Below are 14,449 nucleotides of genomic sequence, written 5' to 3' on the forward strand. Positions count from 1 at the left end.
CATCACCTAGAATACTATGGTTTATTTTTAATTTTTTTGTTTCAATTCTAATTTATGAATAAACCTGTGGTTTGCCATATAAGAGTGATATGCTTTGTGTATTTGTCATGTGGATTTAAATCTTGTCTGTTCTTGAATGTTTTAACTTTCTTACTTGAGTCTGATGCATTTTGCTAGATGAAGAGAAGATGTCACATTTTATTCCAGCATATTTTCTCTCCACAGGTAACTGAGTTTGTGAATTTGGTTTTGATTACCATTTTTCTGCAAGCTTCAGCTCTCATCTATGCTTACAGGCCACTTTATTAGGTACACTTTGCTAGTGCCTGTCAACCAACAGGGACGGAGAGGCAGATTCATTGGGTAGATTCAGGTTTTAATGGATGCCACTGCTGTTGGAGCTGATGAGATATTAATGTGGACCTGGATTGTTTTACTGAATCAGATGATCTAACAGTGGGGGGATATAGAGTCACGGCGTGTATGGAACTACAGCGATTGGAGGTGGGTGTGCTGACCAACCCATTATGCTCCTTTTGTAGTGAGGGAGGAGACCGCCAAGAGATCATTCATGGGGAGACTGATCTCCTAAATATCAGGACATCCTGATATCTCACTGTAGTACTGGGGTAGTACAGTAGTTCCCCAGTACATTCATGGGGAACTGATCTCCCCATGAATGTACTGGGTTGGACTCCCTTTTGCCTTAGTTCTATGAATCATACATTAATAAGACATTAAAAACAATCCTGAGAGCTGTTGGTCATTTGTGTAATTTATTATATCTTATGTAAATGCATAACATGCTTCTTTTTAAGGAAGTGGACATTACTTTAAAAACATTAAATCTCTGAGCAGACATGAATCACAGCCAACAGAAACTGATTTAAACAGGTAAGATGCATGATTACATAATATGAGGCATCCCTAACACTGACAATGACATATCTTAGAAGTTAGCAGAATGGATTCTTTAAATAAAAGTCATTCCTGTTCTCAGTCAGCAGCTGTCATATTATGCGAAACAGTCACATATTCACCACAGATTTAACAACTTTATCTAAACGTCTATGAATGCAGTAAAGGCCACTATCATGCTCCAATGTAAATATTGACCAAAAAGATGCTTTGTATCTGTTCATTTCCATTTTACATATTTAGTTATCTTGTCTGTGTGTTTTCTAATTAGGCTTGTCATCCAGAAATAGTTTTCAAAGGAAGGTTTCATTTTGATCAACTCCCCACCAGCAGGTTTGTCATTTTGTCATTTGTTGAACAAATTCAAGCAACACATGAGGTTCCACAGAAAGCTTAAATACCTTTTACAATAAAAATATGGACATTTAGTTCACACTGTCAATTTCAACAATTTACACAAACATATTGCTACACAATTTATTCGAAAAGTATCAACAATCATTCAGTTTTATGGACTTATAGTCTAACTTTCACAAAAGCAGCAGATTAAAGTTTTGATATCTTAATAGCTGCAATAGAAATAGGTTTTAAGACACAGCTGCCACTGAGATCTTTGATTTCAGAGACAGTGTAATGGATGCAGGAGGTTCTGTCAACACTTCTGTTGGTTTAACGTTGTGTGACACAGAGGCGGTAAGGTTTGGGACAATGAGTTCCTCCCAGTTTGAACTCCAGACTGGGCTTCTCTCCTGGAGGAGGTGAGAACTTAAACCTCTGGAGGAGGGAGGTGAAGAAGAGGAACAGCTCCATCCTGGCCAGCTGCTCCCCGAGACACACACGTTTACCTGAGAATACACAACACCTCATTTTTCCACTGTAATCTGATGATGTGATGTAACTCTGTTTGGTTCCTCCAGAGGCTGGAGAGAAACTCTATAATTGGATTAAGAATATGCAATCATGTTTACACTTTAAATGCCAAAACCCTCTTTTGTGCTTAATAGTAGGGAAATGCTAAACATAAACTCTGTACATTTATGTTTGTGATGGTAGGACAGAAAAGGGTTTTTTCCTGACATGCCACCGGAACATTGCCTTATAGTGACTGCTGATCGTAGGAACTCATCAGTCCAGATTGTACTTCCAATACATGTTTGTTGCCAAGACATAAGCAAAGTCTTAATTTTACCGATGACTGAAAGTCGTTGTTGAATTTTGTAGTCTTGTCTTGAATCCGACAGGAATTTAAGCTGTTTATCGTTTTATAAAGGTTTCCTTAGACAGAGAAAGACTTACCTGCAGAAAAAGGCATGAAGGCTTCTCTCTTCCTAAATTTACCGTCCTGGTCCAGGAAGTGCTGAGGGTTGAAGGAGTGTGGAGTCTCCCACATGGACTCATCATGGAGGACAGAGTGAAGCGTCGCCATGACCAAGGTTCCCTTAAAAAAAGAAAAACATTGTTTTACTGCTATTTACAGGGTTCTAATTAGCTTCCTACAGAGTATAACTCATGATGACGTTCCCTTCTAAACAATAAGCTTGTTTGGTTCACTGTCATTTGCCATATTTCTTAGTTACATCCGTAATGCAAGAGGCAAACGGACTAAATTTAAAGAACTCTTTTCTAGTCATGGCGGCCAGTTAATGTTCCTCAGTGGATCATGTTTACCTCATGGGTTTCACAAACAGATTCATAGACTGACAGGCAAAATGAAGGAAAATTGGGGTTTAGCACCTTCACATTAACATTTGGCAGGAGGAAATTGGACCTTAACCCACAACTTTTGGATCTCAACAATTACCCATTTCACAGAGATATAGACACCCTCACAAATCTCCTTGGTGTTGTTTGGTAGAAATGTTATGTTTCTTACATCTGATATATAATTTTAATACCAAATCTATGCTCTAAGTTAAATAATGTGGGTTACACACCTTTGGAATAGAGTATTTATCCAGGGTGGTGTCTTTAGTTGTCGTGCGGGCCACATTCAGTGGGATGATGTTTCCCTTCCTCTGTATCTCGTGGATGACGGCGTCAGTGTAGGGCATGTTCTCTCTGTCGGTCACCGCGGGTTGTCTGGATGGACCGATCACGGCGTCTATCTCAGCCTGGACCCGCTCTGAAGACATTAAAACAAGCTTTTCTATCATGATCTCTCCCAATAAACACATAATACAAAGATTTGAGGAGATGCATACAACAGCAACAGATTTGTTTAAGATATTTGTCTTATACGAACCTTGAATCTCAGGGTAGTAGATCATGTACAGCAGCCCCCAGTGCAACGTGGTGGTTGTAGTTTCACTTCCAGCAATAAACAGATCCAGAGTGCAAGAACTCAAGTTGACGAGATCAAAACCAGAATCTTTGTCCTCTTTCTACCAAAGACACCAGAGAGAGGTGTTTAAATGTTTACTATATTTAAAGTGCTGCTCCAGCATTTTAAATCACCTCCCATGTCTTACTTAGCCAGATTTTGTAATGTTGTTTTAAGTTTTATACTTTTGCAGGCTTTAATGTCTCTGTACAGAAGCATGTGTGTCACCAAATGAAGAATATGGCCCTCTAGTAAGATGTGAAAACTGATGTTGTCAGACACTCTTTATCAAATCTGACTGAATTTAGGCTGTTTTGTAAAGAAAACTCAGGCCAAATTTTTCTTACATGTGTAAAGCTGGTAAAGAAATTTCACAAGACTTCAAGTTGTAGTTGGGGAACAAGTGTTTCCACAAGCTATTGACTCAAAGAATGACATATAAATTCAAGCACAACTTTCTCTGTGATAAACAAGAAGACATTTAATATAAATTTAAGTCCATTCATCTTTCCCCTGCTACTTTGCAATTGTGCTCTGTCATGGGTTTGTCAATCTCATAAAAGCCAATAAAGTTCGTGAAGGTCTGTGATTGTAAGATGACAAAATGTGAAATACCTAAAGGGGCATAATAATTTTGTAAGGCAATAAAGAACTCTAAAAATTATGTTCAAAGGCATCATTTTGTGTGTGTTAAGCTATTTTTCTGTAAATGTAGATGTGGTTCATCCCTATAAGAGGATCTGTTCTGGTCTGTAGATAACAAATGGAAAATGAATAAAATAACATTTGAGAGGCTTTCAGGAACCGATGGGAACTTCTGATCAAACAATTCAAGAAGGTCTTGGCTAATCGAAGGTAAAACATACTCAAGACATTGAACATCTCACGTAATGAATAAAGGAACCCAAGACTCACCTCTCCCATCTCTATGAGGAAGGAGTCGATGTAGTCTCTTGGAGATGCCGGGTCAAGGTTCTCTCTGTGTTCTTTGATCCGAATTTCTATAAACTTAGTTATCTTCTTCATGAGACTGAAGATTTGTTGATGAGGTCCTGGCAGCCATTTCATTACTGAGGGGATTGTGTTGTACATCTGAAAAGCAAAGAAGATGCATCGTTTTTAATGTTAGAAATTGTTTTGATGCTAATATAATATGGGTATAAATTAATAGCAATTAATAGGAATAGCATTTTTAAATGTGTTTTGATGACACTTGTACTCATTTTAAATAGACTGTATGTTTTTTCCACAGCACTGAGAATGACGGGCCATCGTAGACAAAGTCACACTTTTAGAATCCTCTGTTGCTCTTAGGCTACAGCTCATATAAAAGACTTTCATCATCAATGCTTGTAAAAAGAAATTTTAGGAGAGAAGGCTGACCTGTATGAAAAAACTTCCTTGTAAGCTCACAATCTCATTAAAGTCAAGAAGGATAGTCTGGTACTGCTTGTCGTTGTATTCGTATCGACTCCCGAAGACCAAGCAGCAGATGATGTTGGACACGGCGTAGTTGATCAGTGCCTGGGCATTAAACGCCTTGCCTATGAAATAATAACAGATTGCAAGCTAAATAAAAGCGAGGAATAATAAACCTAAAAAATAAAAAAGAAGATGAAAAACTGCAGCAATGACAATAATTGAATGTTTGTTTATTTGGTTGTTTGCTTAATTTGTACCTTGCTGATCAGCAAACGCCTCAGTGAGATACTGGCACTCCTGCTGGATGTATCGCTCCATGGTCTTCTTCCCCAGACCAAAGTTCCTCAGCGTATGAAGAGCGAACCTCCTCTGTACTTTCCATGGATTACCATTAGACATCACAATGCCTTTCAGAAATAGGAAACTGTGTCAACATTGAGGTTTGTGGAGTCAGATACAAATGATATTGCTTAACATGAAAGAGTGACTTAGAAAGATTTTCAACAGGAATGTAAAGAGACGCCATGCCTTGGTTCTTGAAAAGCTCAGAAATCAATGGAATGGAGGGACGATCCATGAAGTCCTCTCCTTTTTCAACAAGTGCCTCTTTCACATGTTTGTACCCGTTAACGATCACCGTCCTTCTTCCAAAGACATGGAGACTGAAAATGTTGCCATATTTTTCTGCAAACTGAACACAGACAACAGATTTCGGTTTTCAACAAAATGACATTGAGACACAGTTACTACCTGAGGAACATGTTTTACTGTTTGTCCAAAATTCAGGACTATTTGAACTTGTCCATCCATTGTCTTCCATTTATGCAAGGCCGGGTCATCATGGGTAATAAGACCAGTAGGGAAACCCAGACATCCATCTATCCTGCTGCACTCGCCACCTCATTTTGCAGCACAGGAAGCAGCCACACTACTTCAGTGCTGCCCCAATCTGTAGATCCATCTCCCTCTCTGTCCGGTCAACAACAGTGAGCAAAACACCAAAATAGTTGAGGCAGAGACTGATTCCTAACTTTGAAGGAGCGTTGTCTCTCTTCATGGGAAACTCCAGAGTCGGACGAAGTTGGTTCTATAGCGCAAGTCATGTATGATGGTGAATCCGACTATAAATACATGCAATTGTTCAACCTCATACACCAGTCCTCACCAGCCCTCAGTGGTCAGAGACTGCTGTAAGTCACCAGTACCACCAACCATCCAAGGATAGTGTAAACAGTTTACTCAGGTTATCTTTATTTGATTAGAAAAATTGTTTGATGGTACAATAAATTTAATGTGATGAAATATACATTTTTTAAAGAAGGTTTGAACACTTTACATATCACCATGGTTGAGTTCATTAAGGGCTCGATAAGGAAAGTTAAAAAAAAAAGAAACAAAGGACAAAAGAGGAAGAACATCACATTTCTGCCCATGTAGGAACTCTAACTGTACCTCTGTGAACTGCAGGTGAAGTCTGGCAGGGTTGATGCGATGAAGATCTCCAATAAATGGCAGAGCCTGTGGTCCTGGAGGAAAGTTTTTTGGTTTTCTGTTCTTTAAGATATTGCTCAGCAGCAGAAACACACAAAAATATATCAAGACACTCCTGGTGTCCAGCCACTCAAAGCCAAGGAGACTGTATAAAGTGTCCATTGTTCAACCTGTGCTCTGCTAACACAGGTGCAGCTCTGTGAGGTGAGCTATGAATGAAACAAAAGAATCTCTGAATGTTTATATTTAACCATTCTGTTTATCAGTGATAAGACTTGTTATGCACTGTGAGTAACTGTTGAGTAAACACACCATACTCTGTAAATAAGGTAAAGGTTGTGAACATAAAAGCTGTAATAAAACAGTTTCACAACCCTCTAAGTTTCTGCTTTGATCTGTAATCTGAAGTTCTACGTTCTTGGTGCTCTGCTACATTTTATATTAACTGTATTTGTGTTCAGGTAAATAAAAAAAATAGCCATGTAGATACGGATGGGAAAATGTTGAGTCAAATAATTTGCTTTTTAAAGTCAAAGTAATGGACATACTAGGAAGAGTGGAACGTTAAAGCTCACCCATAAACAAAGTAGAGATGAATTTTTGCTAATACTGTGACTCGTGGTCTTCCTCTCACTTGATTAATACATGTGCTATGAAAGACTGAAGTAAAGAATTTAAGAGAAAAAAAATGACGTTCTCTTTTTATGCTGCTAAATATTCTCCTGTACACCTTGTCTTCAGTCTGTTTTGCCTTCTTACTGATCGCTTCAAGCACACATTCTCCACACAGCCGCAGAGAAATCTTAGTCAAAAAGTGCTTTGTTTAAATCGTCCAGGCTCTGCTGTATCTTCATACAAAATGGCCTGCTGCATAGTTTTCCCCTCTGCAACCAGCTGGAACAGGGCCAGCTCCCACATGATTTTCCTGTTGCGTGAGACTCCTGGGAGGGAAACTGTTATACAACTTCCTTATAGTCACTTATCACCCAGTTTGCCCGCCACCACCTCCATCTCTGTTGAAGCTTAAGCTTTTTATAAAGCATCTTTCATGTCAATTTCAAGCTATTTCGATCAATTAGATTCACTGGTTGGCTGTCGCTGAGCTTTTTATGGCTGCTTTTAAATCGGCTGCTTGTTGTTTGGACTCAAACGCCCTGAGCGACCCGTCCCACCCACCCTGCTCTCCAGCCCCCGGCTGTGCCTCTTCTTAGAAAACAGAGGAAAGGGGAGGAAGTGTTCTTTGTTTCCGTTTATTTTTACAATACGCAACTGAGAAAAACGTATCTTTCTGCACAGACCAAATATGAGCAAGAATGAAATGTGATTTATAAATTTTAAAATGAGAGTATGGATTGATGCGTAATGTTGGGATATGAGCCAAAGATTTAGCACTAAAAATCAGAGTGATGCTGGATTTAGAGATTCAGGTTACAAAAGAAATCATCAAAGCATAACTCACTAAAGGTTTCTGGCTACAGGGCAAAATGCTCAGGTACTTGTAGAGTGCAAACCAAGTTCGTTTAAATGCACTGTCCTTTTTAAGAAATAAAAATGCAACATTTGTTTTATTTCTACTGAAACTTTAGAAGCAATAGTCACCTCGCTAGATTTGTGAGTGAAAGGAACGTGTTGCATTTATTGCCCCAGCATAGATGAAATGAATGACATGACATGTTTGAGGCCTTTTTATTGCTGATTAATCTAAAAAATATTCAGGTGAATACAACACACTGCAACACCATTTATTTGTAAAGCCATGAAACTGTGATGTCTTTCAATCAACAAATTTTCAGGACAAATTATAATTGTTAAGCTGATTTTACATAAAGAGATATAACACTGTTTTTTTTTTTGATAACAAAGAGACACCGCACTGCTTAAATTTAATGTTCAGAGGATTGACAGCTGACAGAGTTGTTTCTTTGACCAATGTAATACAAGAAAAGAGAGGCTGTGCTCAGCTCAGCTCAGCTCAGCTCAGCTCAGCTCAGCTCAGCGAGGCTCAGCGAGGCTCAGCGAGGTGTGGCGCTGAGGCGGTAAGGCTTGGGAGTGCGAGTCGCTCCCAGTTTGAACTCCAAGCTGGGCTGCTCTCCAGGTGGAGCTGAGAACTTAAACCTCTGGAGGAGGGAGGTGAAGAAGAGGAATAACTCCATCCTGGCCAGCTGCTCCCCCAGACACACACGCTTACCTGGAAATCAACAATGCAGGAGACAAGGTTTATTGTCACACTGTGAAAAAGCAGAACATTGCAAAATAGGGTGAGAGGTCATCAGGTGAAGTTGCATGCCGGGAGGTTCTGAATTGCACCCCCTACTGCTAAATGGGGGATTTTGTGGCTAAAATATGAGTGCTTGTAGGATCAGCAGTGGGTAAAGCTCAAACTCAAGGTCCTATGAAAATTACTCAATTTTTGGTTGTTATCCATAACAGAAGGAGCAACGTTGGCTTGGTGATCATTGACTAATTGTTAGACTTTTTGTTGAGTGTGCAGATAATAGATCAGTGTATCTACAGCGTATATTTGTTTTGCTACCAAAGTAACTAATTAATGCCGATCATCTGACGTGACTCATTTAGTTTAGTTTTCGCGTCCCGATGAACTTGCGAAATCTTAAGTCCGTCCAGATGTTCGCTTTCAAAACACAATCTGGTGTTTAATCTTTTCTTGCTGAGCTTCATTCCTTCTATTTACTTTGGCATAATGTAAATAAAGGTCCTGCACACACTCGCTATTTATCAGAGCTTTCTATTTGCTTTACGTAGCTACTTAGGATTCTCTGGTTCTTACTGAGATCATGCTATGATACTCCCCTCCAACTGAACCATTTTCAGGAGGGTTTTCCAGCTGTCTTACTAGAACTTTAAAATATATTTTGAAACATTTATCATAAAACTGAATCAATACATGGACACTGAAGAGAAGGAGTTACAAATAGGAAACCGCAATAATGGCGGCTACGTTGTGTAAAACCAAGCGTCGACGTCTCTGACTGTGTGGTGCCCGTCTTTAGTAGGTCTTCACACAGTTATAAACAAGACAATTACCTGTACACAGACTCACTCTCAACCTTAAGGGCTATTTAGATTCACAATTTAGCCTGTTTTGACCTGTGGAAAGAAGTTGGAGAACTCAGAAACAAGTGATGCATGCAGAAGCAGAATGTCTAACCTCAACACAGGAAGGCCTCAGCTGACATTTAGACTGTTTACCATTTAGAAACAAATAAAAATAAACCTGGAGATGCTAAACAGATGGTTTCCTGTTTCAGATGAATTTTAGCTGGATCAGCTCAGTGTGGTGACTGATGGGAAACCTGAAGAGAAGGTACAATAAATGGCTTTTTCTGCTCAGTGAACTCACAACACGTAAGTTGTTACTGAGGGAGGAAGCCTTAAATTAACTTTCTTCAGCATCAGTGAGGAGCTTAAAAAAAGTCAGAGGAAGAACAAAAACTGTGAGAAGCTTTAAAAGGAAACTGAGGTGCCAATTGTTCCTTTAGACTGCTTCAGCAGAGAGCGAGACATTGGTGCGTGTTTGTCATTTTGATCCTTTACTGTTACTGATAAAGTTATTATTGTTTTGTACAAAAATGTTTTGGGATGAATAGTTGTCTACCAATTCAATTTACACCGTTTTGAATTGGTGAATGAGAACCAACTTCATCTAATAAGGCTACGCAGAAAATGTCACAGTCGGACAGTGTGGTAGCGGGGATGTTGTCCCATCAAACCATCAATTTCCAAAACAATACATTAAATAAACATTTTTAAAAAACTCATAAAAGCGCACACAGGGTCAGTGCAACCATGCTGGACCGCGCACAGAGCAACAAAACAGAACAAAAATTGACCACAAAGTTTCTCAATTGTTCATCTATGAAATTAAACTGATTACAAGAACCAGTAATTATTTTTTTGGTCTGTCAGTTTGTGTGTTTCGAAGACTTTACAGGAAGTAGAAGAGAGCTCAACTTTGAAGAACCAAAACAAACGACTCACCTGTAGAAAAAGGCATGAAGGCGTCTCTCTTCCTAAATTTACCGTCCTGGTCCAGGAAGTGCTGAGGGTTGAAGGTGTGTGGCGTCTCCCACACCGACTCATCATGGAGGACAGAGTGAAGTGTAGGCAAAATCATGGTTCCCTGAGAATTAGAAATATATGATATCATCAGATGAATCAAAAAGTGTAAATTATTGTATTTTAAGGATGAAAATAACAATAATTCATATTAGTACCAAAAAATAAAATTAGGCAAAAGTAAATTTATTCAGTTTCTTTTAATTAAAAAACTTATGTAAATTTTTTTGGTTTGGTTTTTAGTTAAAACGTGTTTTTTCTTCATGTAGTGAAGTTACTCATAGTGGGTAGAGAATACAGAAATGTTACTCAAGTAAAATTTGTGATACTTCATAAAAATAAATTATTCAAGTAAAAGGAAAAAGCACAGCACAGTTAAAAAATACTTCTGAAAGTACCTTTTATTCAGAAAAGTTACTCAAGTAAATGTAATTGAGTAAAAGTAACTAGTTACTACCTCGCTCTGTGAAGCAGCCTCTCCTGGGTGGGCTCACCTCTGCTTTAAGTTACCTCCTATGCGTAGATATGATTCTCATTGTGGTTCATTGAGATCCACAAATCTTACAAATGGCTTTTCAACCCTTTCCAGGCGAATAGATGTCAGTAACTTTTTATCTGTAACTTTTTTAAACTGTACCTTTGGGATGAAGTATTTATCCAAAGTGGTGTCTTTGTTTGCAAGTCGTGCTAGATTCAGTGGGACAATGTTCCCCATCCTCTGTATCTCGTGGATGACGGCGTCAGTGTAGGGCATGTTCTCTCTGTCGGTCACCGCGGGTTGCCTGGATGGACCGATCACGGCGTCTATCTCAGCCTGGACGCGCTCTGAAGACACAGAAAACAGGATAAAATATGAGTTTTTGCACAGAGACAGAGAAATGCTTTTCCTTGTGAGTGAGAAAGTACAAACCATGTAAATTTAAAGGTAATTATAGATAATATTTAACCTTGAATCTTAGGGTAGTAGATCATGTACAGCAGCCCCCAGTGTAACGTGGTGGTTGTAGTTTCAGTTCCAGCACCGAACAGGTCCAGAGTGCAAGCACTCAAGTTGAAGAGATCAAAACCAGAATCTTTGTCCTCTTTCTACCAAAGACACCAGAGGCAGCTGCAATAATCTGTTTACCATGTGCGGAGGATATTTGAGAGCGAACAGAAGACTCACCTCTCCCATCTCTATGAGGAAGGCGTCGATGTAGTCTCTTGGAGATGACGGGTCGAGGTTCTCTCTGTGTTCCTTGATCCGAATGTCTACAAAGTCAAGCAGCTTCTGTAAGAGCGTGAATATTTTTTTATGTGGTCCAGGGATCCACCTCATCAACCCGGGCATTGAGTTGAAAATCTGAAGAGAAAGATGAATGTAGTGGAAATAGTTTTAAAATAATTTCAATGTAACCTCAGGTGTATAAATAAAAACATAATAGATCCTCCAGTGTTTCTTAAGTTGATTGGATACATTCAAAGAACCTTCACTGTCTACTGCTGCAGTATAAAATACTCAAGAATTGCATGCGGACAATTTTGCTATAAAACGCAATGTGTTTTAGAGAGAAGGTGTACCTGAACTGACAAACCTCCCTGTAAGAGGATTATATCGTTGAAGTACTTAAGGATAGTCTGGTAATGCTTGTCGTTGTACTCAAATCGACTCCCAAAGACCAAGCAGCAGATGATGTTGGACACGGCGTTGTTGATCAGTGCCTGGCCATTAAACGCCTTACCTGTGGAGAATGAAAAGAATGAAGTTCTTTTGTTAAAACAATGAATATCTGAAAAGGTAGAAAAAGCTTGGTAAATTAAGAAAACAGTCACGTGCGACAGCTTCTTCAGGAGATCTCACAGTAGACCTAATAGAAATCAATAATACTTTTACAGAGTTTTATGAATACTGTAAAAATCTCAAGCATCAGGGGAGCAAGAAAGGTTCATCAGTTTAAGTTCACAAGATCAACAGAAGGTGAAAAAAATTCAGATAGTGATGAAAAGCTAAAGTAGCAAAGGGTTTCACACACATTTCAAATCACTACAGTTCAGTCCATTTAGGCTTGTAGTTGCGGTAAAGATGACTTGATGAAGTTTAACTCAAGCATCGTAATGGTCAAGAAAAGGGTGTCAAGTGACTTGGAAGTGGCACGATTGCTGTTGTTGGGGAAATGGGCCGGGGTATTTCAGAAACCGCTGTCTGATTTCGAGCACAATCATCTCTCAGTGTCTCTCTGCATCCATAACAGGATGTAGCAGAGGGCCTGCAGCAGCAGAGGGCCTGCAGCAGCAGAGGGCCTGCAGCAGCAGAGGGCCTGCAGCAGCAGAGGGCCTGCAGCAGCAGAGGGCCTGCAGCAGCAGAGGGTCTGCAGCAGCAGAGGGCCTGCAGCAGCAGAGGGCCTGCAGCAGCAGAGGGTCTGCAGCAGCAGAGGGCCACACCAGGTGGCATTCATATCTTCCAAGTACAGGAAACTATACACACAGTTTGCACAGGCTTACCAAGATACCTGGTCTAACATAAAAATGGTATGGACACAATTTAAGTGTGAAAATAAATCTTTGTGGATACCTTGCTGTTCTGAGATAGCCTCAGTGAGGTACTGGCACTCCTGCTGGATGTATCGCTCCATTGTCTTCTTTCCCAGACCAAAGTTTCTCAACGTATGAAGAGCGAACCTCCTCTGTACTTTCCACGGATTACCATTAGACATCACAAGACCTAATGGAAAAAGGAAAAAAAAGCGTCAATGTTTAAGTTTGGGTTGTCAGATATTCAAGAACTATATCCACGATGCAAGTGTAAATATATAAATATACCTTTATTCTCAAAAAACTCAGAAAACAGTGGAATGGAGGGGCGATCCATGAAGTCTTCTCCCTTTTGGACCAGCGCCTCTTTCACATGTTTGTAGCCATTAATGATCACAGCTCTGCCCCCAAAGATGTGAAGGCTGAAAATGTTTCCATACTTCTCTGCAAGCTGAAGAAAGAGAACTAATGAGGATTTCGCTGCAGTGTTTTTCAGGCCCGCTTGAATAATGACTTCTTCCTACAAACATGATGGCAGCTGAATAGCGCAGAGTAAACAAATCCACAGAGAATGGACCTGCCCCTTAAGTTCAAATGTCAGAGTACAACTACCTACAAAAAGGATTTCAAGTAAATACATTTCTACAAAAACAGCTCATGATAAGTCATCGCATGACTTATCATGTATCATTTATCAATAAGCTATAAAAGGAGTGACACAGAAATGATAGAGCAACCATAAAGGTTTCGAATCAGTTTGTGTCAAAAGACAGCTGCAACCAATATTTTTCTCTTATCTATGCTGAGTTTTAATTTTTTTCTCCAAAGCATTTGGCATTTTAATAATATTATATCAATATCATCAAGTCAATCTGCAGATGATGGTCCATGTTTCATTAGCATTTTCTCTGAATTTTCTTCAGTGTTTATATTTTTAAAAAATGTATATTTAAATGCCAATTTTAGTCCATATAGTATTACTATATTGCTACATAGTAATAAGCCAAACTTCTGTAGTTCCACATTATGAGTTTCATTATTCCAATAAAATTTAAGTAGAAAAACAAAAATGTTTGTAATGTCTCTTCTGCCTATGCCAGCAGTCTGTGATCCACCTCTGAGAACTGCAGGTGAAGTCTTGCAGGTTTGATGCGGTGAAGATCTCCAATAAATGGAAGAGCCAGCGGTCCAGGAGGAAAGTTTTTTGGTTTCCAGTTCTTCAAAACGTCGCTCAGCAGCAGAAAAACAAAAAGAAAAATTAAAATAGCCCTGGTGTCGAGCCAGTCTAAACCCAGAACGTGCTGTACTGCCTCCATCGCTTGACTGTTCTACTACAACTAAAGGTCAGTCAGGCGGGTTATGAGAGTATACTACAGAGTGTGTATAGCTTTCAAAATAAAAGCATTTCTGCACTTTTATAAGTGACAGGTGCATTTTGGGTCGGCTTTAGTCCAAGAGATCACTACAGGATGAAGTCCTACTACTAGGACTTCAGCAAATCTTTTACAGAAAGCGCACAAAGAGAATACATTTCTGCTGTTCATATTTTTGTTATTTAATTTTTGGTAAACTAAGATTTCTTCTGGATGTGCAGTTTTTGCCATAATGGGGCCTTTCAGGGCATCTGAAAAGCAATTTTTTTAAACAATATTCCGATAATATGTCTCTTTTCATTGGGTCACACAAGGAAAATCACCTAAAATCAAGAAG

General features: G+C 39.3%; 2 protein-coding genes across 2 annotated transcripts; both read right to left on the bottom strand.

Moving 5' to 3' along the window:
• Window positions 1–757: 757 nt before the first annotated feature.
• LOC102238367 (cytochrome P450 2J2-like) lies at window positions 758–6,378 on the bottom strand. Its single transcript, XM_014470784.2, has 9 exons — window positions 6,113–6,378; window positions 5,189–5,351; window positions 4,918–5,067; window positions 4,622–4,782; window positions 4,154–4,330; window positions 3,161–3,299; window positions 2,853–3,040; window positions 2,215–2,356; window positions 758–1,763 (listed from the first exon to the last, which is right to left on the bottom strand). The coding sequence occupies exons 1-9, from the start codon at window positions 6,311–6,313 to the stop codon at window positions 1,588–1,590; spliced, it is 1,497 nt and encodes a 498-aa protein (XP_014326270.1). The 5' UTR covers window positions 6,314–6,378; the 3' UTR covers window positions 758–1,587.
• Window positions 6,379–7,821: 1,443 nt separating this feature from the next.
• Window positions 7,822–14,081, bottom strand: LOC102238098 (cytochrome P450 2J2-like). Its single transcript, XM_005795569.2, has 9 exons — window positions 13,855–14,081; window positions 13,028–13,190; window positions 12,780–12,929; window positions 11,789–11,949; window positions 11,394–11,570; window positions 11,176–11,314; window positions 10,866–11,053; window positions 10,151–10,292; window positions 7,822–8,339 (listed from the first exon to the last, which is right to left on the bottom strand). The coding sequence occupies exons 1-9, from the start codon at window positions 14,053–14,055 to the stop codon at window positions 8,164–8,166; spliced, it is 1,497 nt and encodes a 498-aa protein (XP_005795626.1). The 5' UTR covers window positions 14,056–14,081; the 3' UTR covers window positions 7,822–8,163.
• Between the last annotated feature and the right edge of the window lie 368 nt (window positions 14,082–14,449).

The sequence above is a fragment of the Xiphophorus maculatus genome, chromosome 9, assembly GCF_002775205.1.
Source record: "Xiphophorus maculatus strain JP 163 A chromosome 9, X_maculatus-5.0-male, whole genome shotgun sequence".
Lineage (NCBI taxonomy): Eukaryota > Metazoa > Chordata > Actinopteri > Cyprinodontiformes > Poeciliidae > Xiphophorus > Xiphophorus maculatus.